The following is a 26,307-nucleotide window of genomic DNA, read 5'->3' as shown; positions in this document are numbered from 1 at the left end:
TGCGGATCAGTGAAGACGGTTTGGGGTTTTTTTGGTAGTACATTACAATTTAGTAATAAGAAATCGGCATTTATTCTGCACCCATATTGATTGTCAAGAGTTGCATGTGCTTTTATTAATTCCTCAGTCTGAGTATCAAGAAGTGTGACAGTATCTGTCACTGAGAAATACCACTCCGGTATGCCCAGCGTGATGGTTAATTTAAACTGCGTTGTAGCTAAAAGGCCTACCCTCCTTCAGCCTCTGCATTAATGATCTTGTTACTACCTAACGTGCCCTTCCTGATAAGGAGAGGGCAAGGTCTTTAGCTCGCCGGCATTACTTCGGCTGATTAGTTTAAAAAATGAAACCAAACTCATCCGAGGTTTCTTTCCTCCCTTGTTAGAAGTCAGAAAGGTGTGTAAAGCCGTCGTGACAAATGGCATATGCAGCGCCACATTGAAGGCATACAGGTATTTTTAAAGCTAGCTCCAGTTCCTCAGGATTGTGAACATCTGCTTGGAGGTATTGTAGAGCTGCACAATGCACTAATTGAATTACTCTTTTCTGGAGTTGCAGGCTGCACTAATTGAATTAGAATCAGGCTGTGCGTGTGCGCGCACGCGCCACCGCGCATGTGTCCGGGAGCCCGGGGGGGGGGGGGGGGGTGTCTCGGCCATCCCGCGTACTGTGCTGCCCTCTGACGGCCCCGGCGGGTACTGCAGGGGCGGCGGGGACGGGCAGGCCTGCCCACAGCCCGCGGCTCCGCTCCTCCGAGCCGTTCCCCTCAGCCCAGGGCGGTCCGAGGTCTGTAACGAACCCGCTTCTTCGTGCTATTTCGTGTGTTACTTTTTAAATTAACGTTTTAGTGACTTTTCCATGCTCTTCCGACGTCTAATCTTGATCTTTCTTGCCTTATGTGAAGAAAGGAGGCGTTAAGTGTACCCCACTGCAGTCCCCTCGCAGCAATTACAAATGTTTCTGTGTGTTTAGCACCAGCATAGTCTGCTGTAAATCACTTGGCTCGGTTATCGTTTTGAATTTGATGGCTCTATGGGCAGCGCTTCAGAGGGAGCCAGTTGCACGAGCTCAAGTTTGCCTATTTCTGCAGAACTCTTCTGCAAAGAGCTAGTACAACATTAAGTAATAATCGTAATTTAAAAATGAAAATATGGAATTTTACCACAAATTTGGAGAAGTCATGAAGTACTTTATCACCCAGCAGTTAAGCCAATGTTAGTCAGAATTCAGTGACTCTTGGGAAATACAACATGCAGAAGGTAGTTCTGAATGTGTGGATAGGGAGAACAAAATGAAATATTTCTTCTTGAAATCAGGTATTTATGTGACCATATGCACATTTCAAGGGAACAAACCCAAACGTTCAGAGTAGAAATGCACTTCCTAATCTTAAAATTCACAGCTTGAAGAGATACTTTCTTTGCTACACTGTGTCGGGTGGGTTTCTTTTTATTTCTTCTGCTTTCTGTTGGCTACTACTTACATGGTGCATAAAAACAGTCAGGTATTATTTTTCCTGTATTCTTTCTTCTATAGACAACCAGATGACTCAGTTCTTCATAAAATTTCAGCCATTTCCACTCCGCTTTCTGTTTGTTTGGTAGATCATTCTCATAAACCATATCAGAGATACGATGGTATTTATTTTGCTTCAATGGTTGTTCCTTAGATTTTGTTACTTTTCAAATAGATGAAAATAATTTACTAGAATGCTCTGCAAACTAAGTAAGATTAAACTATGCTTGTCAAAATACATAAACAATACTCTGTGATGTGCATGATTCTTTTTTTATTGCGTTTGTATACTTGCCCTGTGTCTGGTGATGTTAAACAGGGCTTCTAATTACCACTGAGAATCAGCAAAGTGCTGCTGTACACAGAACTTGGGAATTTTCAGTTTCATTGAAATTTGTTTAACAACCTGCTGCCCCCCAAAATGGAGAGGTTTGTGGTTTTTTTTTAATTTATGAAATAGTTTTGTGTTGCTTTTGGAGGAGAATTCCAAAACAAATTTATACATTAAATTGGTTTTGATTTTATTTACATTTGTAGTTGTTTCTCTTTAGCATTTTTATTTTTAATATATATGTACAAAAAAATAAAATCAGGTTGTCAGCCTTCTTGGCTCCCTTTCCAAGTAGTCAGGTAGACTGCTTCTAGTAGCCATTGTTAATGAAATATCTAAGTTACTCATTGGTCATGCCCAAATGTTTATTTGGGGTTCATGTTTAGTTCTTAAATGATTTCCAATATGATTTGGTACCATTATGGAATTTTCTGAATTGTGTCTGTATATAGTAAGATCAACCATCCGCTTCTGCCTACCTTCTACAAAAATCCTTATGATTTATTCTCTCAAAATACAACCGTATACCCAGCAAACAAAGGAAGCAACTCTTCATTCAGCCAATAAAACTGCATACGTTTTTACTCTTTCAGGAATATGCCTTGCTCTTCTACGGCATCTTCAGAGTAATAAACTATGCAGCAACTCTTTGATGTAGGTAATAACATTTGACCTTGCAACAGAGTATGTTCCCTTGTTGAAATGAAGACAACTAACATGATGGTTTGGGTTGTTCTTAATTTAAAATAAATAAATAAATAAAATTGGTGTGTAGTATCAGATACCTACATACAGTCCCTTCTTTTGGCAGAAGTCAGAAGTGAAGGTGGTAGTGTTGGAGGGATTGGGGTTGTCACCTTTAAAATAATGTGGGAGTGAGTTTGGTGCTGCCTTAAGAGGCTGTAAGTGGGAAAGAATCCATTCCATCCAGTGTATAAAGTGCTTTTAAAAACAATCTATTTCTAGAACCTAAATTGTCCTGGGACCAGCTCTTGATATAAAAATTCATAGAAACCTGTTTTTCCAAGTGTGGTAACTTCTTGCCATAGTGCTGTAGTGTTAGAATTCACATTGGCCAGGTTGTTCTGTAAATTAAACAGTGACAGCTTCCCTCGGGGGAACAGCCAATGTATTTATGATGATGTGCTGATTACACAAAATACACTGCAAGCAGAAAACAGCTGCAGAGAACAAACCTCTTAAAAGAATACAATTACAAATAGCACCCTCAGTATTTCTAGTGGTGAGAGTAAAATACAGCATGCTAATGCAGGCTTCTAGTTTGCTTCCAAAGAAAAGAGATCTGCAAAGAAGAGGCTGAAGTATGGTTGGATGCACACACAGTGCCAATATGGAGTGGCATATAATCTGTTTCTGAAAGTGAAGGGCAAGAACATACCTCAGCCCTGCTTTTTAGCTATTCTTGTTTCTTAAAATTTCTGTGACTACAACTCCAACTGCACTGGCCAGTGGGGCATTGGGGCTCTCCAGCTTGTCGATGTTTTGACCACTGTGGTTCATACCCTCTGTCCTGGTTAATAATTGAGATGTGATGAGATGACTAACAATTAGTTTGTGCTACCAGTCTGACCATTATGGAACAGATTGTAGGAGATGTTAAGGGGCGGGGGGAAGGTCCCTGGTTTAAAGCTAATCTTTCTTCTGCTGCTAATTGTTTGCTTTGAGGGAACTTTTAGAAATAAATTTCAATTGTTGTTTTTTCCTAGACTGCAGTGTTTCATTTTTAAAAGGTCCCTGGTTTGTATGTGTAAGTCAAGGTCTTGTACAGGCCAGTTTAGGATCCAGTTCAGGATATGACAATAAAACTTGAAACAAAATGTTACTGGGAATATAGTGGAGGTGGGACTGTGCTCACAGATCAGGACATGAACAGATCTTGGGAGAGACAGTGGTCCTTTGAACCTTTCTTCATCTGGAAACAAAAAATGAGAAGTAACTGGAATTGCTTTGTGTACTGTGGCTGTACGCAAGAGAGAAGTTGCAATAAGGACTACTGTGGTGGGATTTCATGTGAGGGCTTGTTGAAAATCAGGAGAATGTGGCAGTGGCAGCTCCCACAGCTGCTGTTGTCTCACTTTGGAGGGCTGCAAAACAAAAAAATCTCAAACTCCAAAGGACAGTCTTGTTAGATCTAAGATAAGCTGTCACACTTTAATTGTTAAAATACAGCATTTTACTTATGGCTATGTCATGTATGTATGTGGGAGAGTTCAAGTGCTGAGAATGCCCTTTTCATCCACTTTTTGAGAGTCATTGATAGATAAGTATAATGCCTTTTAAAAGTCTGGGATTTCTTGTGTTTGGTGTCTTTGTTATGTTCCAAGACCAGTATCAATAAAACATGTCTCAAATACTGGGCAAGAAATCACCTGCTTAAAACGAAGAAATGCTGCCCTTTCAACATATAGATCTGATTTTAAAGCAGATGAGGTAGCAACATTGGCACTCTAATTTGGAAGGACTTTAATTCACTTGCTTAAAAAGAAGAATCAGGCTTTCCATCTATGGATTGCTGGCATGTACTAATAGACTGTTATTCATCTGTCTGTATTTTCTTTAAATCGTTTTTGAGCCTCCCTATGTTGTCCTGCTCTGCTGACATGTATCCCATGTGGCAAGAGGGAGTTTTGTATAATCACCCTGCTTTAATCAATAGAATAATTGATAAACCAGATAAGATTTAAACTGATTACCTCCCCGAGTAGAACTCCCTGAGGGCCTTGGACTCTCTTAATTTTGACATGTATGTTGTGTACCCCGTGGATGAAGTGCAGTTTGAATTATCTGTTTTTATTTGCTTAATGATGGGGAGGGTGTTAAAGTCAAATGTTTAATTAACCCAGCAATGGGCTGCGCTGTCACTTACACACACATCCAGCTGATTGAGATATCTCACCGAGAATACTGAATAGGAATGATAATGCGGCACTGAGACGGAAGATTGCTTTTTCAATCCATTTGCTGGGTCACTGCTTTGAATGTCTTATTGGATGAAAGGCATTCAGCCTGGAAAAAAAATTCAGCATTTAAGTACATTTTGTTTTCCTGGCCCCTCTCCACCAAGAAGTTAACTAAAACAGATATGTTGTAGGTTTAATAAGCCATTCATGTTGTAGCAAAAAGCTGCGAATAGTGGATCTCAATAGGTAGTGATCTAGAGCTATATAATTTCCTATAGGAACAAAATGTTTGCTAGCCCCAAGGTATCTGAAGGCGAGACACTATATACACCTTTTATCTTTCCTTCTTTGATTGCTTGACTACTCACCCCATTTGATGGTCTCCATAGCAGGTCCAACTCTTCTTCCTTACCCAGCAGAGTGAGATTTGTAATAACATTTTGTAAATCCTTGCTCTAGTTCAAGGAAATGGCATTTCAGAGTTTGAATTATTTTTGTAATAGCAGAACCTAATAGTGAGCTTTTAAATTGAAATGTTACAGGAGGGGCTGTTGTGTTACCATATTCAAATTTGGTCTAGCCAAATCAGGAGGACCCAGGGGTTTGTTTCTTGGGTGGCAGCTGTTAAAAGGCCGTGGTGCTTGCTAGCCAAATGTTATGTGCAGTGCCTAATCTGTAATTTTCCATTCTTTTATTAGAAGATCATAAATTTTTTTGCTTGATGTGATAGAAGCTTGGGACATGTTTAGATTCACACTTCTTTTTTATCAGCAGTGAGGTTTTTCAACAGCACTGTGTGGATGTAAACACAACATGTATTGGAAGTTAACTAAATTTGCCCCATACTCCAGTGGTGGATGATGCTTCCTGTAATGAATGTAACTTTGGAAGCCGGAAAAAGCACTGCACTCTGCCTGTATGGACAAATTACTACTGTGAGGCACGTCAGGGAGGTGGAGCTATGTCACCTGAACTGCTCCATGATGACTCTGTAGGTATTTTGAACCTGTTCGAGATTGAAAACCAAGTTGCTTTGGCTGCAGGGTCACGTGGCTCACATTGTCTAAGATAAAAAGATATGGTTGCCTCTACATACTGTGGTGTAAACAATATGCTGTGAATTCAAGTCAATCTAACACTGCAGTGAGATCACTGAGTAGCCATTTCTTTAAGCAAGTGAGCTGCTTTCATTTGCTATTTGGGGGAGGAACTGTGCCTAAAAAGTTAACACAGTGTGGGGGACAGAATTTGGGGTTTGTTCCCCCATGCTGTCATTTTGACTTTGGGCACACAACTTCTGCTTCATACCTTTGTTTTGTATCTCCTTTTCCCCTTTCCTGAAATGAAAAATAGGAAGGAAAAAACAAGAAAAACATAAACCAGTATAGTGCGATGAGGACAATGTGATTGAGTTAGGTGTTTGGGAGTGAGAAGGCCACAGGCTCTAAGGAATGGGTGGGATGAGAAGTGGAGGTCTTTTTGTCTACTTGATAGGAAAGCTCAGAACGAGAGGTTTGGGGAAAAAAAAAAAAAAAAAAATCCAAATAGTAAGTGTAGGCAATGACCAGGGATGGGAGGGGAAGGGGATAGTGAGACCAGTGAGATGGCATTGCTGCTTTGAGGGAAGTAGTTATAAAAAGTTAGAAAATAATGCTTCAAGAAGGACATGAAATCTACAGCAAAACTAGCCAATTTTACAATCCATTTCTCAGAGCACTTGCAGCTTCTATGCAGATGAAGCTGTAATAAATATTGTACAAAGAAAGTTAATCTGTATCTAGAGAATTTTAATAAATAAAAAGTTTTTAAAAACTCTCCCCGGATCCGTTGGCTCCTGCTAACTCTTGTTAGTACTAGAAATATGTTTTTTACATCTTTTTTGGATGTTGGCTTATGTTCAGAGCCTGTAAAAGCTGACTTTGTGCTCGCCGCCCCCCCATCCCCCCACCCCTTACATGTAGGGTTAAAAATCAAGAAAACATCTTATTCCAGCATAACAAAAGCACTGATAAAAGCTATGATTTGTGGGCGGGGAGAGAAGAATCCTGCGAACTGAGAATGAGAGTGTATAATTTCAAACTTCAGTACTTTAACACTCTGGGATGAGTGTTGAAAATGAATTTTTGTGAAAGGAATGTAGCAAAATGAAAGCAGCAAAGAAGTGAGAGCCAAGCCTTGATTGATTCAGCTCTTCTCCGAAAGGCTTCTGTTGCATTTGAAATCCCTCTTTCTGAAGTATGTGTGGCACAATGTCTGTCAGAGAAATTTAACCTCACTTGAAACTGTTTAAAAGAAGAATTTGAGCATGAATTTAAAAGATTGGAGAAATCATTAAGGTTGTCCTGAAGAATAGAAAGGGAAGAATACTGTTTTGTTCAATGAGAGGAACAGATTTGCAGGATAACTTGCTAGTAAGAGACAAACCAAAGCACAGTGATAATAAGATTCAGAACAAGTCCTGACACCAGTCTTACATAAGTGGCCTGGTTAAATATTTGGAAGTACACCCATGTTATGTGTATCATAAGGTTAATTGGATGTTTTCATCCATGGTTTTTGAGAATATGTGCTTTCTGTTCCTTAAAAAGATGTAGATAGCTTTGAACTACTATAACATCGTGGAGTACAAGATACATGCTATAAAATCATGCATAGAAGGTGCTAGCTATAAAAGCATGTGTATACCTGTGAAGGTGCTGATCGATTTGTGCTATTTAGGAAAAGAAATTCTGAAACAGACCTGGCTGTGAGAAAATGCAAATACTAAAATTCAACTAGAGGTCCTTGAGGCTTCTTAAGCTCTAACCTTGTTATGAGGAATGGGGAAGTCAAACTGCCTAATGCAGATGTCTGTGAGTTACAAAAATAACCAGATGTCCTGATTAGCAGAAGCAAATGTTCTTCCCTTAATCCACGTGAAATTATATTCAAAGGCTCTCCGGATGTAATGCTTGTGTAAATAAGGCACCAACAAACATTGGAATAGAAAGGGCCATTGGCCAACTAGCTTGCAAGGCTTGAAAGCTTGAATATTAAAAACAAATTTACCACTGCTGACTCTCTTAAATTCACAGAACAGAAATGTTAAGCAGAGCTGCTTCCCGGGGAATGTGGAAAGACTGTTCTCATTAGCCATATTTTCTCTCTCTCTCTTTCTCTGTCTCTCTCACTCTCATTTGAGAAATGTATATGAAGTGAAGCTAGCTTTTAAAAATTTCCCTAAATGGCTTGTTCCCAGCATCTGGATTTCTGTTTATTTTTTAACTACGACTAGATTTGTGCTCTTCAAAATGCTTCTGTTCATCAGATCTTTGATATTTGTGCTGGCTTTTGGTATTTTAACATTAAAATTAATTTTCTGTTCTTCTAGTAATGCTAACACTCTCCACACCCTTAAATTACCCTTTACAACTAATTAATAAGTTAAATAACTTGGTAAGAAACTCTTCTTGAGGTCATGAAGTTCCATTATCAAGTCTCATTGCTTTGAAAATGTGTATTTTTCTAATTATTGATTTGAATGAAAAATAAGGAAAAATACAAAGGATCCATTCTACAGAAGTAAAAAAAGAATCTTGTCATGTTTTTCAACTGCAAAAAAGGTTGTTGAAACTTTTGTTATTGTGGGCAGCATTAACATGCGTGCAGACCAAACTAGGACTTGTGTGAACATGCATGTATGTGTCTGTTTGGAGGGGCAGTATTGTACTTTTCCATTTTCACTGCTGTTAGAGCTTCAGTTTTAAGAATTTAGGTTATAGTAGGTACCTGAGCTCCTTGGGCATGAATTTAAACTTCATTTCTTTAGGCACCACACAAATGTTCAGGTTGGGGGTGAAGTCCTTATCATGGGGAGTTCATAAATGTATTGGAGGAAAAAAAGCCAGGATTCTGTGCAGCTAACAAGGTAATAGCTATATAAACATGGTACACATGTGCACACCAGTCTGCAAAGCAGGCACTGAACTGGAAGGCCCGTTTAGCTTATTCCCTTTCCTTTTCCAATATCAGTCACTGCAAGGCAGGCTGCAGTTTCTCTGCCCTCTCCTTCCATCATTCTAATGTTTAGCCATAAACCCCTTGCAAAAGTACCGTTTAACTTTAAACTTGTAAGAGCTGGGAAACTTGTCTGTGTCTTCATTCCGGGCTGAAGTCACCCCCTTGTGCCTACACATTGCAATTTATGGTGTTCTCTAAGAGGATCTAATCTTGGTGAATGTTCAGAGCAGCAAATGCCAAGGAGGAATGGGGTCTGATACTTATCTCTGCATTTTCATTGCTGTGGATCTCCCTGTGTGTTACAGCTGTCATTTTTGTTTTATCTACCAAACAGGCAGAGAATTGCCTTCAAACTTGAAGCTTTCGTGCTTGTTTTTCTCAAAGAACATTACCAATGTTATATAGTGTAGTGACTAGCCAAATAAGCATGAATTTGAACGTTTCAGGCCTCGTGATAGGAGAAAAAGAAGAAGCTATCTTTAAATGTTGTTAGCGGATGTTAGACCCATATTTTTTTTGAATGGTAATACTGCTTTCAGGCTGACGTTGGCTATGCCAGGATTCATCCTAGCACTGTTTGAAATGGCCGAGATATTTATAAACTGACAGACAGCATTTATAAAATCAGGATGCTGACAGTCCCTTAACGATAACAATGGGCTTGGACTCATCTATCACTTACAAAGGTTATTGGAAAGGGAACGTAAGGCTTATATGTGCCTCTAGTCTTAGACTGTCACTTATTTCCACACATCTCTCTCTCTTTCTCTTTTTTCTCTCCTCCCTCCATCCCTTTTCACTTTTCAGTCCACTCTGGCTGACGTGGGCATCAGGCAGTTGCAGCTAATTTCTCCATACTTTTACCCAATGATTCCTTGTCCTGTTTTCTGCAATAAATTGATGCAAACTAGAAGACAGCTAACTTTGTAGTATCTTGGGGCAATGTCCCCTCCCTCCCAAATCTCCCCCCTCAAAGAAACATCCTGACTGCTGGCAGGCTGCTGGCGTGAATTGGGGAAGAACAACAGTGTGCATTGACTGACAGACTATATCTGGGGCTGGGTGGGGGTCAAACAGGCCTTCTGCTTCCTTTTCCTTTCATATAGCACCAGTCTGCAGGCAGAATGCTGATGTACCTACTTTATTCAGTGGCTCCCTCTTGGCTGAGACAGTACCCCTCTGTCCTTGGTGAGGAGGACCAAGTGCAGCGCAGGGACACTTCAAGAAACATGAAAGAGGATGTCAGTTATTTTCAAGCTCTGATAAAATGCTACGTTCACTCAGTGCACCTAGGAGCTTGAGGGTCAGGTCCTATCAACAGTTTGCACTAGAAAAGGGGGAATGCGCTATTTCACTGGTGTGTGCTAAAGCATCTCTTTTAACGTGGCAACAGAAATAGCGAGACAGCTATGTCTGGCATCCAGTTGCCCTTGAAACATTTACTCTACTGTAACTGTTTGGACACTGTGTTCCCACTGTATTATTTGCTTAGAGACCTGAAATACCCAAGTAGATTTCCTACATGTGGTTGGATCTGCTGATACCACTAAAAACACACCCTGCCCAGGCTTCTGTTTGAACTGATGTATACACACGCAATGGCTAGAGCAAGACTTGATTGGCTTGAGGGGGTCTATTTATCAGGGAACTCGATTAAAATACAGACTTCACATGACATCAAATTTGTAATCATTTTTCCACAGCAAGCAAGCATTTTCTGTATTGGATGCAGGTGTTTAAAGCAATAGTGTGTTTTAAGGGCCAGTGCAGCACAAATTCTGGCCTTTGGGATAATGACAAGTGTTTTGCCTGCATAAACAATATATTATTCCTCACCCCCCCCCCCCCCCCCCCCCCGCCCCGAGGTCCGCATACACCTAGTTTCCCTCAAGCTCATCATCTCTGTCAGGTTAATCAATAGGCACCGTATGGCAGAGGGTCAGTAATCAGTGTCATCGTGCCTTTAAATCGTGTTGAAAATTTGCTTAAAGCCTGGGCCAATTAACATCGAGATGATGAATGGATGGGTAGATGGGAAGAGCCTGGCGCTCAGGGGCTTTGTGAGAAGGAGATGCTCAGCTGTTGAGCAGCAGACACCAGCGAATAAAATCAGCCATTCATGTGAGCTCAGTCCACCCACTCTTAATGATAATGTCAATCTAGCAAAATATATACACATTGGAGTTGTCATGAGTTCATAAATCAAAGGAGTTTGTCAAAGGCATTCAGATTAACGAGGCAGCAGCAATAACAAGTCAAATTTGCATAGAGAATTGCCCGAATCTCAGTAAATTATGATCCTGTTTTTCATTTGATTATTTGCTAATGTCTCAAGAGGGAGAATGATTATATTAGCATGCAAAATCTACTCCAGAAGTAGAAATCCGAGGTATAGCAGACCAGCACACGATGACAATTAATCAGTTTCTGCATACTAGCATAAACGCACAAGGCCCAGAAATGAACTCCTTTTTTTATTATTATTTCTCCTTGCTACTGATCCAAATGGTTCAGCTTGACAGAGACTTTATATTGCTTTAACAGTGTTCTGAATTGTGCCTGCAGGCAAGACATAGTTATGCAGCTATAACCAACCTATCCATCTGCCAACCAGATTGGAATTCTCCTATCCAAGGCTTCCATTAACCCCCACTGACAGCTCCAAACAGGATTAAGAATTTGAAAGCATAAAAAATAGTTGTGCTCTTCGCATAGACACACGCTTTTCCCCGACCCCCACCTCCCCACGCTTGGAAAAAGGCTGCGTCTGTACTCTTTTATAATTAGTGCAGGGCAGAACAGCACCAAAGAAAGCCTCCCTCAGTTGGCAGGGGTTTGATTTCCACCACGACGAGCGAGGCGGTACTAAAGGTAGCTCTGCCCAATTGGTAGTCCCTGGGAGTGCATTTCTCTGTGTATTATATCTCATTCCCAGCAGTGTTTTGCTGGGCTGTGTACACAAAATACTGCATGTCATCTCCCGTCAAACGCTTCAGTCTAGGGATTTCGTATGCATTGTAGCATGTTGTGTTTAGTGGTGGAGGAGGCTTCATGGGGAGAGTTAAATAGTAATAATTTTGTAGTGGTCTTTAAGACAACCTGCCATGGAGTTATATTCTGTTAATTACAGGCTGAAGTTTTAAATGCAAATCAGATTTAAAAGGATCTCGTTACAGACAGTAGCCATTTTAGGAAAAATGAGCTATGGAGGGCAGAGCCCCTTTACAGGAGCCTTCTGCTAGAGAGAAATTTTGAAGGTTACAAGAACTATGAGCTTGGGTTTTGTGGCTTCTCTTCCTAACACTTCCACTGTCATTGTGTGACCTTGGGCAAATAATAAAAAAAAATTTTTGTGTGTCTGTGGAAAGGTGGGGGGGGCAGTATTTATCTCACCAAGATTGATCAGTTTGTGCTTTGGAGACGTCAGCACTTCTCATCTTATCTTGCTTGTATTTGGTCAAAAGGAGAGACCCCTGCATGCAAGTGCAAACACTTTTGCCTAGTCTGGCTTTAGTCTGTGAAGGAAGGCTTGCCTGTGGGATTTAAAAATTTTCCCTGATGGAAGGGAGTTTGTATGGCTTTTCAGCTTCTGTATGCACTGGTTTTCTTCACTTCTTTCACCCTAATAACTTCCATCATATCAAGTACAGTTGCTGCAGGTCTTTAATATTCCCAGTGAGTACACCCAACTTACCGTCTGGATAGCAAATGCTTCTTTCCAGGTCTGTGCCCGAGACGTGCATTTCAGTAACCACGAGAGGGTGCTCAGAGCAGTTCCTCCCTTTGTCTGCCTCTCTTGCGGCCGAGAGCATCACTGAAGTCCTGCTGAAGCAAACCTTATTCTGACCTCGCACATGTTTATCCCTCCTCCCACCTTGTTCAGCAAGGAGAAATATATAGATGTACCATTTCTGTCAATTACATTATGCCCTTCCCATGACCATGGCTAAGTGTTGCCCTATCAAGTGAAATTCACTTCCACACAGCTATAGTTAGTCTTGAAGTATGCAGGGTCTTGTACCTGCACCTGGATTGATGGATTTCCTATTCCTGAGAAATGAGCGGGAGTTATAAACATCTGTGCTTTTTCTTAAGTGTAATGCTTTCCAGTCATTCTGTCTTCACCAAGCGTAACTTACTTGCCGACAAAAGTGCATGAGCAGCGCTCCTCTTTAATAGTCTGCTATCGGAGCTGCTGTGTTGGTGCTGTAGAATGGTGAGACGCCAAGCTGTGAACCACCATATGCACTTGGCAGTCTTTGTCTGGTCTTTGTTCAGCCAACCTCTTAGCCTTGCCACCTATAAAGATAATGAATGCAAAATGGTCCTCTGCTTGCTCTTAAAATTAGATGTTCAGTTTAAAGAAAAAGTAGATAACTTCATGCTTTGCAGTAACTAGAAATTTCAAAATAAGGGCTGACAGTTCATCAGCAGCATTGATTCTCCTGCTTTTGGATGTTTTTCGAGGGAGGATCCTTAATGGCTTTGAAAGGCGAGAAGAATGTCAGATTTCACTGTCATAGAAAGGTTATTGGGAAGGGGAGATCATTTTGGCATTTCTCATAGGGAAGGGGGTGGATGTTGAAAAAGCATCCAGAAATAGTAAACAATGCCCTCACCACCCCCTGGCCCCCCCAGCAAAATCCATTTCCTGGAAATGTATAGTAATTCACCTCAGATTCTTAACGTTTCTTGCACTTGGTCTGTTTCTCAAAAGTGCAAAAATTAAAATCCTTTCTTGAATTAACCGCTTACTAAACTGTATTTCACAAGCAGAAAAGAACAGCTTTAATGTCTGACCTTCCTTTTTGGAGATACGTGATTCTAGCTTGTATGTTTTTTATGATCACAGTCCTTTCTGAGCTGGATTTAATGTAATAACTTGGTCCTGGCTGAGACCTCATATGAAAACTTTTAAAAGCTGGCCTCTTACAGCGATTTATCAGGCCTGTTTAGGATTGATTTCCATTATAAAACCCTGGTTACAGCATCCCAGATGTCATGGTGCCTTGCGGGTTCTGTATCTTGTTTAAAAAAAAAAAAAAAAAAAACAAACCCAAATCACTAGTTGGTCTGCAAGCCTTGATTTACACAGAATCCTCCTGAACCAGTTGATGACATCCCAAGTGTTGGTTTTTTTTCTGTTGTGTTCCCCCCCCCCCACCCCTGCCCATATCTGCCGTTTCTCAGCAAAGAGCTTCTACCTCTGCCCTACCTCCTGGCTGTACCTTTTCTTCCCCTTCACCAGACCAGCAAACCTGAGCTGCCTAGACGGTGCCTCATCACGGAGCACTGCAGTGGGTACATGAGCACACTGCTCTTCTGATGGCTTCCTGCAGCCCGCTTGCTTTCTGCTAGCCCTGCTGTGCCATGCTGGCTGTTCACAGGGTCCAGCTCCGCCGTTGCCAACAGATGCCACTTCTGTCTCCTGAGGTGTTGGGCTGGAAGCTGGTTCTGCGAGAAACTGGGCAGAGCCCTGCTCAGCAAAGTACAGGTTATTTGGGGGATGAGGGGGGAGAGGTACAGAATGCAAACTTCTGCCTTAAAATACACACTCCTGAGCTTGTCTGCAAGTAACTGGAAAACCACCCTTTTCCTGGCAGAGCTCTCCCTAAGCAGTTTTTCTGTATCTCTTTAAAACCTGTTTAGTTGCTCACTACTGAATGCGTGGGAATGTGGCCTAGGGCTAAGAATACTGTGGTGATCAAACTGATTTTAGATGTGTGTGTGGGATTCCTCCAAAGCTGGCTGTCATTGTCAATGTGGTCGCGGAACCTGTGCAAAGGAATGCTGTCCTCCAGAGTAGATGACTTTGGCAGTGCAGACAGGATTCCCACCATGTACCCAGCAGTTTTTAACCAAACGTTTGACTGTGCATGTCCTGAGGTAAACTATAGCTTGTCTTTACTCTAAAGCAAGTAATAATTGGTTTTAATCATGAGGTTAACAGGACAAAAGTCTGCTGGTGGTCCTTCTTACTCGTGCTGGAAAAGCCTCTGTATTTCTTCTTGTCCACCTTCTCTTGTCTTACTGATGCTCTTTTTTTGGAGGTGGCAGCTTAACTTTTGGAGCATCAGTCTTTCTAGAAATTCTACATGTATGTAGAGTAGGGGGCAGGAGTACAAACCATAGCCATGATATCATACACTACCTACACAACTATTTTTTTTTTTTTGAAGGATATCCTGACAACCTCTTTCACCAGAATTTAGCTCTATCATAATTTCTCTATGATTTTTGGCAGCTAAGCAAACTCAGTGCAATTAATAATTGTTAGGCAGATTAAAAGCATAGGGGGACAGAGAACAACAGTTGCACCCATTAACAACCTTCCGTTTTCAATAGGTTCCACTGTTTTAAATAGTTATTCTGGGGTGTTCAGGAGCACTGGTGTTGCCGTGCTGATCCAACCACTATTTCAGCTTTTCAAAGTGGCCCTTATTGGTAGTTTCAGAATAAATCCCAAAAGCACAAACTTCTTCAGTAGATACCTGCACAGTGGTGCATTGTTGCGTTGAGGGGGAGAAATTCTTTCTCTGCCATAACAAGCTGTTTGGCTTAAAAGTACAAGTTAGCCTCCGGTATGTGTATGCGTAAAATACTACCGCCTGTGTAGTACAAATACTCTGTTTCTTTTTTCCTCACAGAGTAATATTAGGGATAAGAACTGAATTAAAGCTTACTTTCTTTCACAGAACTCCTCTGAGAGAGAAGACTGTAATAATGATGAGCCCCCTAGGAAGATCATTCCCGAGAAGAATTCACTTAGACAGGTATGTGATCAGTCTCTTTAAAAATGCAATAAAACTTTCCAGCTATTTGAATCCTTAAATGCTTTTGGAAGCTGAAGTCTGACTTGTGCTCATGGAAACCCTTTTTCTCCTTTGAAGTCTCAGCAAGTCACATTGTACCCAGGAAGATCAGACACATAGAGTCATCAAACTCTCCTGAAAGCTAAACCTTTCTAAGGAAATCTAGATTTCTGTATAGTGCAGTCAGCTGTGACTCTCTAGTTTTACCTTTCTCCATTTAGTGTTCATCAACACCTCTTCAGCCTTTTCTTCTGTAATTGTTCCTGTCTTGTTTGTAGTATATTTTGCCTTGCTTCAGATCATGCATTCAAGAATCTCAAAGTGTTCTAGAACAATTAAGCTTTTCATTGCCCTTGAAGGTAAATATCTTGGAGGTGACGTCCGGGTTAATAATCTGAAAAATTACCTGATTTTGTTTCTTCTATACTCTCATAAATTACTAATGGGTAGAAAGGAGAAAGGGAGAGCTGATAAAACATAATCCTTTTGCCTTTTATATACAGTAAAGCAAATTTCTTACCAGTTCAAAAGAATCACTTTTTTAATCCCCATGGTCAACAAAAGGGGTCTGGCTTGTGATTTCTGGGGATTTAAGTTGGTTTTAGTGATTTCAGATCCTGTTTCACATAGCACCTTGCTCTTTCTCGCTACTGCAACCTTCAGGCAGCAGAAGCAAAAATATGTCCATGCCTCAGCTGCCCAAGTTTGTTGCCTGGTGTATCAGAGTAAAACCATTAATGAAGGTGACTTAAGTGAATACCCCAGGCCACACATTGCAACAGCTGAGGTATTGGCACATTTCTTTCTGCATTTCTGCTACAGGAGCAGTCTCGGGCAGAGGAATAGTGTGGTAATACACTGCCCCACTGCTGCTATTTCCAAGAGGAACTGTGGGTCAAAACTATGGTAAGGGAAGGAATATCTTTTTGATATAGCATGTTTGTGCTCAAAGTTGGGTTTTGGGGTGGTTAGTTTCTTTGTTTCTGTCTTTTTTTTTAAACAATGTATTGTGTTAGGAGTGTTTGATTTTTGTGGGAGTAGGTGTCATGTGAAGGACTACACGTGGCTAAGACAGGTCTATCTAACAGATGTAGTCCACGTAAGTCTTTTAAACAGGAGACAATAAGCTAGAATAATGAGTGAGGTCTGAGTTATTGCTGGGAAATATTACTTTGTAGAATTGATTAAATATGTTATACCATACTTAAAATGTCTCTGGCATTCAGCAACAAACAAAGAGAGCTAGAGAAAGAGGGCAAAGTCACCAGGTCCTACTGTGTATGTCCAGGACAGCCAACAAGGTGCCTGGCACACCAGAAAAACTATTTTTTTCATCTCAAGAGTTATCTTATTGATGGCAAGCCTTCAGGTTCAACAGGAAAAGGTTCATAGTAAGAGATGTCTGCAGAAGTATTCTTAATGTCCAGGTAAAGCTGTCTTTCACAAAGGCCTACAGTTCATCATAACCAACGTGCCTAGATATCAAGAATACACCTAAACCCCACTTGTACCATCCAAATATTTCATATTGGAAGTAATTCACATGAACATGGTTTATGACAAAGATGGTTAGCTATGTTTCAGGATATTGTTGAGATGTTGTATCAGCCTCCATCTTTGTGTCCAGTCTCTACAGTGACAAATGCAGGACAAAATCCTTGGGTCTTCAGATTGCTATCTGGGGCCTTTTGTGTTGGGAACAGTGTTTGTGGATAAGTTCAAGCTGTAGTCTTAAAGCAAGTGTCCTCTTGTCTAGATCATAGGAAGTGTTTGGCTGTGGTTTTTTACCTGTGGTAGAAGGAATTTTTGGTTCTTTACATTTGCATAAATGGAAGCTGTCAGAACATTTTGGAAGCTTGGACTGTTCCACTTCTCTATTAGTGAAGGACAAGAAGCAGTGGGAAGTTTTCCAACTCTAGGTGCAGAAATGAGACACATATGCAGCCATGCACCCAGGTACTCATCAATGAGTAGAGTGATACTTACTGGAAAGATCTGCATCTCCAACAGGAAAGTATGCGGAGTCGTTACCCTGTCTTACATCTATCCATACTTTGTAAAACCAAAAAGATCTGACCTGCAAATGCTGTCAAAGCAGTAATACAGAAAAAGTGCCGAATTCAGTACTAGTACCTTAGTGGAAACATGCTAACTTGGTAATTATTGAGTGTGCAGTTTTGTATTTTCTGTCCCTCCCTTAAGACACCACTGTTAAAATTTCATTATTAGGGAACATGGACCTACATGCACAGAAGAATTAACGTGTGTATGTGGGTAGAGGAGAAGTCTGTTTACTTAAATGGTCCTTCCAGTGAAAGTGTCCACATATTTAGTACTTTTTGATTAGTTTTAGAAAATTAGTGAGGTGCATCAGACCACTTCAGGGGAAGTATGATGTCTTGACATGTTCAGCTGCTGACAAGTTTAAGTAAAGTTGCATTACCTTTTCTTGCCTTGTTTGCTGTGCTGTTACGGAGCCTTAGCCATAAATGTTTTATCAGGTGGGTTTGTGGAACAGACATACCAGAAGGTGGAGGTAATAAGAAGGTGTAATGGTTACTTAAGCATCTGAAGTTGTAAGCAGGGGCTGAAGACCCCCATTGCTCAGTGCTTTGGACCTCTTACTAGGAGGAATAAATTCATAGAATCATAGAGTCATTTAGGTTGGAAAAGACCTTTAAGATCATTGAATCCAACCATTAACCTAACACTACCAAGTCCACCACTAAACCATGTCTCTAAGCACCACATCTACATGTCTTTTAAATACCTCCAGGGATGGTGACTCCACCACTTCCCTGGGCAGCCTGTTCCAATGCTTGATAACCCTTTCAGTGAAGAAATTTTTCCTAATATCCAATCTAAACCTCCCCTGGTGCAACTTGAGGCCATTTCCTCTTGTCCTATCACTTGTGACTTGGGAGAAGAGACCGACTCCCACCTTGCTACAACCTCCTTTCAGGTAGTTGTAGAGAGTGATAAGGTCTCCCCTCAGCCTCCTTTTCTCCAGGCTAAACAACCCCAGTTCCCTCAGCTGCTCCTCGTAGAACTTGTTCTCTAGACCCTTCACCAGCTTTGTTGCTTTTCTTTGGACATGCTCCAACACCTCAATGTCTTTCTTGTAGTGAGTTCTTCTGTTAATTAAAATGGTTCTTGGAAAAGGTTGTCTTCAGAAGTCTCAACAAGTGGAGCTGTGTCCTTGGCATTCTGGAAGTGGGAGGCACAGCCGCTCTTAGGTGCATGAGGGGCAGCAAGGCAGAAGAGACATGGAGATTAGCACTGGGAAAGGAAACAGAAAAGGCAATGAACTTGACACTGTTAGCTGGAAGAGTGAAAAGGTCTAAGCTATGACAGATTTTGAAGTAAGGATGCAAACGTCCAGTTCTTGTTGAATGCTTGATCAGACAAAATAAAATTTTGAAGGGGTAAACTGAAAATCATAGTATGAAAACAGACTTCAGAAAAAACAATGACAAGTGGCAAAAGTTTTTGGCAACTTTATTTAAGCTAACAAACGAATTTTCACACTGCAAAGTTATAAATTAATTTTAATAGGCTGATCCAGATGGTCCATTTGGAAAATGGATAGCTTGATCTGTTGAAAATTAAACTAAATTTATCTCTCTCATACTTCAAACTGAAGTAAGCGTGAGAAGAGTGCCCATTAAGTCCAGCTCATACAGATGGACCGGCAGGTCACACATGGGACTAATCTGATTCATTTTAAAAATAAATGCATGAGTTATTGAATCAGGTTCCTGTTTCAAGCTCTGCGTGTGAGCGTGTGTGTGTGTGCCGCCCTTTCAAAGGGACTCGCAAATGCTTCAGTGCCTTTTTAACCTGTGTGTTTCCATTTTAATTCAACTTCCTTGCCAAAAAACATAATTAGTTTTCAGTGCCTATCATTTAGCGTTAGACCCAAACACTAGATTGATTAGGTCAGGCATTTGTTATTTTAAGGGCTATGTCTCCATTCTTCATTTATGAAGAACATGAGCTCAATAGTCTTGGGGAGAGAGACGGCCTTTAGAAACGGGGAAGGGGAAGCTCTCTGGGGGCCCCTCCAGTCTTTTAGCTTCTGGGTGTCTTTAACAGAGCCATGAATGCAGATTTGTAAATTTATTGCAGTGCCATCTGGTTTTTTTGCAGGAACCGTATTATTGTTGGCTCGTATCTGTCTATTGTGGTGGTCACTCCCCAGGAGCTTGCCCTCATAGTCCTAAGGAAAGTGATGAATAGCGGGGGTCAACATGAATAGGTCACAGGGCAGCTGTCCGGGGCTGCCCTGAACTTGATTACCCCACTGGTTTTTAAAGAAGACGGGCACAATGCAGGTTGTTTAAAACCCTTCCTCCCTTCTCTTCAGTGCAGCAATAATGAAGTGCTTTTTGCTGCTGTGGTTTGTCTGTGGACGAAGGTGCCTTGTGGGGAAATGCTGGCAGCAGCAAGGCTGCTGCACCGTACCTCCTGCAAACCTCACATTGGACTCTGCTGTCTTTCTGTAAGCTTCCAGATGGAAGTCCGGGGGAAAAAAAATCCCTGTCTGTTACCCCATTCAAACAGGCCCCTTAGCATTTTCAAGAATTTTTCCTCTTACCGTTTTGGCACAGAATGTTACCTCAATTCACTCTTACAGATTTGAGATAATTTTGTAAAATTACATGTAGCACCTAAAACATGCTCTAGGCGCTATTTCAAAGTTAAAATAGGCACAGTCTGATCTAAGAGTTTAAAGCTGATGCTGAAGCAAACCGTAAGAAGCAGAAAGTGGTTAAAGAAGGTAGAGCAAAGACAAAAAAGTAGCAACCGTCAACTGTTTACTTCCAGCTGGTAGCCTCATACTGCTGCTTGGGGCTCCTCTCCAGGCATATTTCTCCTCTCTGAAAGTATTTCTGCAAAGTTGAAGCCCTCTTTTTGACTGGTGAGGAAGGTTACACAGTGGGGAGAGAGTGAGGGTCCATCCTTCAGCTCTCTTCCTCCTTTCCTCCCTCCCTCCCTCCGGGGAAGATGCTGCAGTTCAAATTTGCCTTCTGTTGGAGAGCTGGCCAGGGCAGGACATACCTGGTCTATAAAGTTGTCTTGGTTACCTCATCTTTTATGCTATTAATGCTTGCTAGTAAGGAGTTGCTGGTTGAAAAGCCTCCTGAAATTTCTAGAAGTACATCCTTTGGCTGACTTTTAAGATTATTCTTTCTGTTTAATTTTTTTTTTCTTTATTCTCAAACAACAAGAAAAAAAAATTTCCATTCCTCAGTGACACTTAATGCATGTTAAAAAAACTAGCTAAGGCGGGTTGTGCCGGAGTCTAAGTTACAATGGGAATGCTGCCTTGTGGCGGAAAGGCCACTGGGCTCTTTCAGCATTAGTGCTAATAGGAATCTGTCACCCCGCCACATTGCTGCATTCCTCTGTAATTGAGTAAATTGCAAGTGTTGTCTGCTCCCCCTGCCCTTTGTGTCTATGTCCACTTACCATCCGAAGAACGTGGGCAGTGATAAATAAAGCGCTGAACAGGGCTCTCAACTCTTTGAAAGCAGCGTGTTGCCAGCCCCTTAGTTATATTTCTTTAAGTGTTTATGTTTTTCTGTATTCTTTCTCTTGTGTGGCTGGAACCCTGGGGATCCAAAGCCATGAGAGAGGCCAAGAAGCTAACAAAGTAGCTGTCCCCTTGTTAGCTTGTTCCTTTCTTCTTTAAAAAACAAGATGAAAACCATCTGGCTCAGGGCCTTACATTTTCCTCCCCCATGCACCTCTATAGATGAAGAGTTTCACCTGCAGTGAGGGTTTACATTGATTAGGGAGGGAGCAGTAATTCAAGCCTCCATCCACTTCAGTGGTACTTTGCAGTCTTTAAAGGTGCTGACCCATTGAGTTAAACTGTCAAGGGAGGATAAAAAAGGAGCTTCATCCCGGGAGGTAACAGCTGCCAGGTTTTCAACACCTTGCACACTGCTGGAAAAATGTCACAAATTGTCAATGGAAAGAAAAATCACTTGGCTGCCATCTTCCCTTAATGATGTGCCTTATAAAATGAAAGATTTAAGGGTTTAAAAATCAGCAAGTAGCTGTCAGGAAAAAAAAAAATCCTGAGGGATCCTGAACAATAGGCCCAACAAGATGTATCCCGAAAGACTGTGAATAATGCGTCCAAGTTGGAATAACCGGATCTGATGGGAATGACCACGGCTATCTTTGCACAGTGGGACAAGAGGGAAGTGAAAGCAACGACAGCACAGAAGTCTAACATTACCATGCCTGTATTTAAAAAAAAAAAAAAAAAAGTCTGATTCATAAGCCAGTGAACTGAGGGAAGACATACTGTATTTCTACTCTTTTGAGGACAATTTGTTTTCAAGCAGCTACCAGATGGCTAAATACCACAACATTTCCTTTTTCTTTTTTTTTCTTTTTTTTCTTTAACAAGAGATCTAGTTCTCCTTGCTCTTTGTTTTTGTTTGTTTTAATGCTTTTATGTTGTTGAACAACCCCATGGTGTTTAGGCATTGTGGCATACTCTTTTTTTTGTTTCCCCCCCCTGTGCATTGATGGATGAGGAAAAAAGATCTTCAGCTTTAATGTAATTTCAGATAACAGCCAGATTGGAGTAAGGCTTTTTGTTTGTATTGTCTTGAGGTTTTTTGTTTTAGGGGCCTTTTTTTTTCTTTTTTTTTTTCTGTTTGTTTTAGGTAAGTCATTTTAATTGTACTGAGTAATTAGAAGGTACACACAGCCAAGGGAGCTTTGTTATGGTAATTGCTCAAGAAAACCCACTCCCCAACTACCATTGCCATGTGTTGAGACACGTCTTCCCTCTAGTGGCAATATTAAGGACTCTGGCTTTCACAGTCGGCAAGGTGTAATTGCAATATGACAAACTGTGCTTTAGGGAAAATCCTGTATATTATCTAGTTTTTTGTTTGGCTAGTCTTTATTTCGTCTTACTACTTTCCGTGGAGACTACCCTTCCCAAGGCTGGGCTAGGGATAACAAAAATTTCATCTTAAGAAAATAATTGTGGTGAATCCTGGGTAATGTCTTACAGCCTGACTTAATTCTAGTCTTCTTTTTAATTACCTGTTCATAAAAACGTTTTTAAATTTGTTGAGATTACTTAATTCTTTCAGAAGCAGCACCTCATTTGAAATAAATAAATAAATTGCATTTATTTTAAATAGTCCATGTGAAAGACCTTTAAAGGGTAATTAATGCAAGTCTCCTAAGACTCTAAGTAAGATGAAAGCGATCTTTCCAAATCTGCTGGAGTGATTTGTTTATATAACTTCCCACTTCTGCTGAATTCTTCTGAGTCTAATAACTTTTTTTTCTAACTGTTTGGCAATTTGTGCTTAGCTACAAAAGCCCTTGTTCAAAAAGAACAGTTTAATAATCTTTTCCCTGAAAATGACTTGAAGGGAGGGTATGGGTTTTGTCTTTTTGCTGTGTTTTTATTAGTGTTATCTTTCTCTGATAAATCATGTAATTATTAACTATTGGGGGGGGAAATCTTATTGAACTCCTGGGTTGCAGCTTCTATTAAAAAGTGGAGTTTTGTTCAGGGACTGGGGATTCTTGGAATAAATGGCCGAAGAAATGGATTTCAGTTGGCAGAAAAGCTGTGCGTGTGCGTACACACACGCGCACACACACACACACAGTTCTGCCTGGGGTTCGAGGCTTCAGGCCTTCTGTTTGTCCAGAGCTACAAGGACAAGAGTAGAAATGTTTATGTGTTTGTGTCAAAGAGCAGGATCATGCTTTCTTTAAAAAGAAAAATGTAACCAAAGACACTTATGGAATGAGATCAGATACAGCTCTATCTTTAGTGAACCATAGTCTAGTGTCTCTGTGGCATTTTAAGCGTTTGGCTGAGAGTGAATACAGCTTTGTGGTTCCCCTGCTTCTGACATGATTTGGTGCTCCCATATATTTGTAGGGTTGGTTTTTTTTTTTTTTTCATTAGAGCTTGTTTTGCTATAGGGCTGCTTAACACTCTTCTCAAACGGCTTTTGCAAGGTTAAAGGAATGCAGCTTGGTAACAAGTTTGTGTCATTTTAAATATATACCTCCCAGTAAATAAGGAGGAGCCTTGCAATCAATCCCTTTTAGTGTGTTATATGTTTCACCTGACAACTAAACCCTCTATTGATTAACCATTACTTTGTTAGATAATCTCGTGTCATTGAAGCCACTGTAAAAATTAAACTCTTTAAAATGTTTTACCCTAGCAGCAGTGCGAAAATTGAAAACTTGTTCAGAATTACAGCCAGCTTCCACAAAGAGAGTAGTTTTCAACAAACTGGTTTATGTTTGCATGCTTTATATGCAATATAAAAACATATTAAAGCACTCCAACGCAAAGCTATCTGCCTGTGGTGTTGAACCAGGCTACCATTTCACACTGCTTTTCCTTGGTGAAGAAACCTCTTATCTTGATGAAAGGTGAGGAGAAACTTGAACAGTTTTGGTGCAAATTAGATGAGATTCGCAAAAGGGTTGAGCTTTAAAGGTGAGCTTGAGAAATTTGCTTTTCTGAGGCTTGGTTCTGGTTTTGATTTTCTTGGTTTTCTTCCAGGTTAGTCAGTGTTCCCACAGGCATCAGAACAAATGAAAGGAAGTACTCTGATGTTGCAGTGTAGCATGAGACACCATCAAATGTTTCACCTAAAATGTAGGGCTCTGCATTATTACCTGATGATAGGACGTTAATTCTGCTTTCAGTTAGATCTATTCACTAGTAACTGTTAGTGTACAAGCACAAATAGATGAAATCAAATCTCCTTGTCCATCAGTAATCTTGTGTCTCACAGTAGCCAGTAACTGCAGCTTACAGAGAAACATTATAAGGCAACCATATAGTACTACCTTCATAATATATTTTCCCAGCTTCTTATGACTTGACTTCGTGAGCCAAATGCAGCTTCTTTGCAACATTATCAACACCTTTCCATCAAGACCTATTAAGGAGAGCGGCATTACTTTTTTTTCCCCCTGGACTTTAAGGGAGAACTAGGCTTTCTCTTGAGTTTTTGCTTTAAACTTTTTTAAACATATTGTAGAACATGCACATGAATCTTCTTTACCCTTTTTATTCATCCCACAAGGCTAATAATGCATTCTTCTGTGAGAATGTGAAAATTAAGAACAGAAGAACTTTGTAACTTTGCAAACATAGTAATGGCTGTCAAACTGAAGATCACTGTATGTTTTATTCTCAAATCTGCATCCTGATGGGTTGAATGCATTATACATACTCCTGTGAATTTTCTTTTTTTCCCCACTACTTTTATTGAGAAAGAGCTGCTGAAGGACTAAATGGTCATGTGGTAATTTGGCACTTACAAAGATCTTTACGTAATAAAATTACTGTGTAAAAGTTGATTCTCACAGTAAAAGCATGTTGTTCTCTCCTTTCTGTGGCTGAAAAGGTTGGGAAGGAGGAATTTAAGTATTGTTGGCATGTTGTCAAAGGGCAGAGAGATATTGATAGCACGGGAATGCCCAGGTCAGTCAGACCCAGAGTCTGCTCATCCAATGCTGACTCCAGCACTGTCAGCGGAAGATGCTGTTGAATGAGAGCAAACGGCTCTGGCTGCTCCATTTCCCTTCTGCTCCTGCAGCACCTACCACTGTACTAGGGATGTCTGGGGGATATGTCTGCCAAGTCCTCTATGGACCTGCTGTCCAGGAGTTTGTTTAATCCCTTTTTTCACTTGCTGATGTTGTTTCTCCCCACAGTGTCCTGGGCAGCAAGCACCAGAAGTTCACTGCCTGCTGTGTGAAGAAGTGTTTCATTTTATCTGCTTTAAATTTATACTACTCTAGTTCCATCAAGTGTCACTAGTCCTGGTATTGTGGGATTTGATGAACAAGTTATGCCGGAAGTTCAGTTGGTGCTGTTCACACTGAGGTGTACTGTGCAGATGAAAGTAATAAAAATTAAGCAGTACATTGGAATAATTATTTGTATCTACATTCTGACATGCACACAACTTTTGAATAGTGCCATATTGACCTTCCTTCCTTCTCAGAAGGTTCTAGGATTTTCACATTTAGCATATAGTCTTTCACATTGTGTATTTGGATTGTCTACTCTTACTCATTGGTAAATGTGAGAGAAAGCCTGTTTTAGCCTGGCTTTTAAAAAGCTGCTTGCTACCAAGGTTTGTGCATACTTGTCTTGGGAGGAAGAAGACCTACAAGATCTGAGTTTGGTTCATGGTTCAGTCCGTGGAGCCACAGGCTTCCATGTTGCTTTCAGTAAATGTTTTATGTGGCTGAGCTTTTCATCTGCAAAGTAGAGTTAGTAGTAGCTTTCTTTGAGTCAGGGCTCCCCATAAAATTTACAGTATGCAGCAGATAAGTTGTGCAGAAATACTGCTACTGGAATTTTAGGAATTAAATTGGAAATGAAAGAAATCTCAGATTTATGATAAATGGGTTAAATTACAAATGTAAATACTGAACAAAGAAACTTATCAACTCTTAATGGTTTTTCACCTTTAGAATGTGGTTGAATTTAACTAACACAATGTTTATAAAATGAAGTTTGCATGGTATTGTCTGAATGCCAGTGCAAAGCAGATGGTGTCAACTTTCTGTCCACCAGTTGGACCGCTACATCTAAACCACAATTTATAGTAGTTTATGCCATTCTAATCTTTCTTCTGAGGAGAAATTTCTGTGCATACCAGAGTGATGGTTTTATGATGTTGGCAAATATTTGCAAGAG

General features: G+C 40.6%; 1 protein-coding gene across 8 annotated transcripts in view; it reads left to right on the top strand.

Moving 5' to 3' along the window:
* Positions 1-26,307, top strand: part of BTRC (beta-transducin repeat containing E3 ubiquitin protein ligase) — a 118,721-nt gene that overhangs the window by 33,687 nt on the left and 58,727 nt on the right. For 6 of the 8 annotated variants that reach the window (XM_075026245.1, XM_075026244.1, XM_075026239.1 and 3 more), the window contains one exon: positions 15,462-15,539. The exons of 1 other annotated variant lie outside the window; for it this stretch is intronic. In XM_075026245.1, coding sequence (XP_074882346.1) covers positions 15,462-15,539 — 78 coding nt within the window. Of the gene's footprint in view, positions 1-15,461; positions 15,540-16,450; positions 16,485-26,307 lie in introns of those variants that run through there. One more of the 8 variants, XM_075026247.1, reaches the window with a different exon arrangement.

Source organism: Buteo buteo, chromosome 4 (assembly GCF_964188355.1).
Source record: "Buteo buteo chromosome 4, bButBut1.hap1.1, whole genome shotgun sequence".
Classification (NCBI taxonomy): domain Eukaryota; kingdom Metazoa; phylum Chordata; class Aves; order Accipitriformes; family Accipitridae; genus Buteo; species Buteo buteo.
The sequence above is the reverse complement of the archived record's forward strand: the minus strand, read 5'-3'. Positions and strand labels throughout refer to the sequence as shown.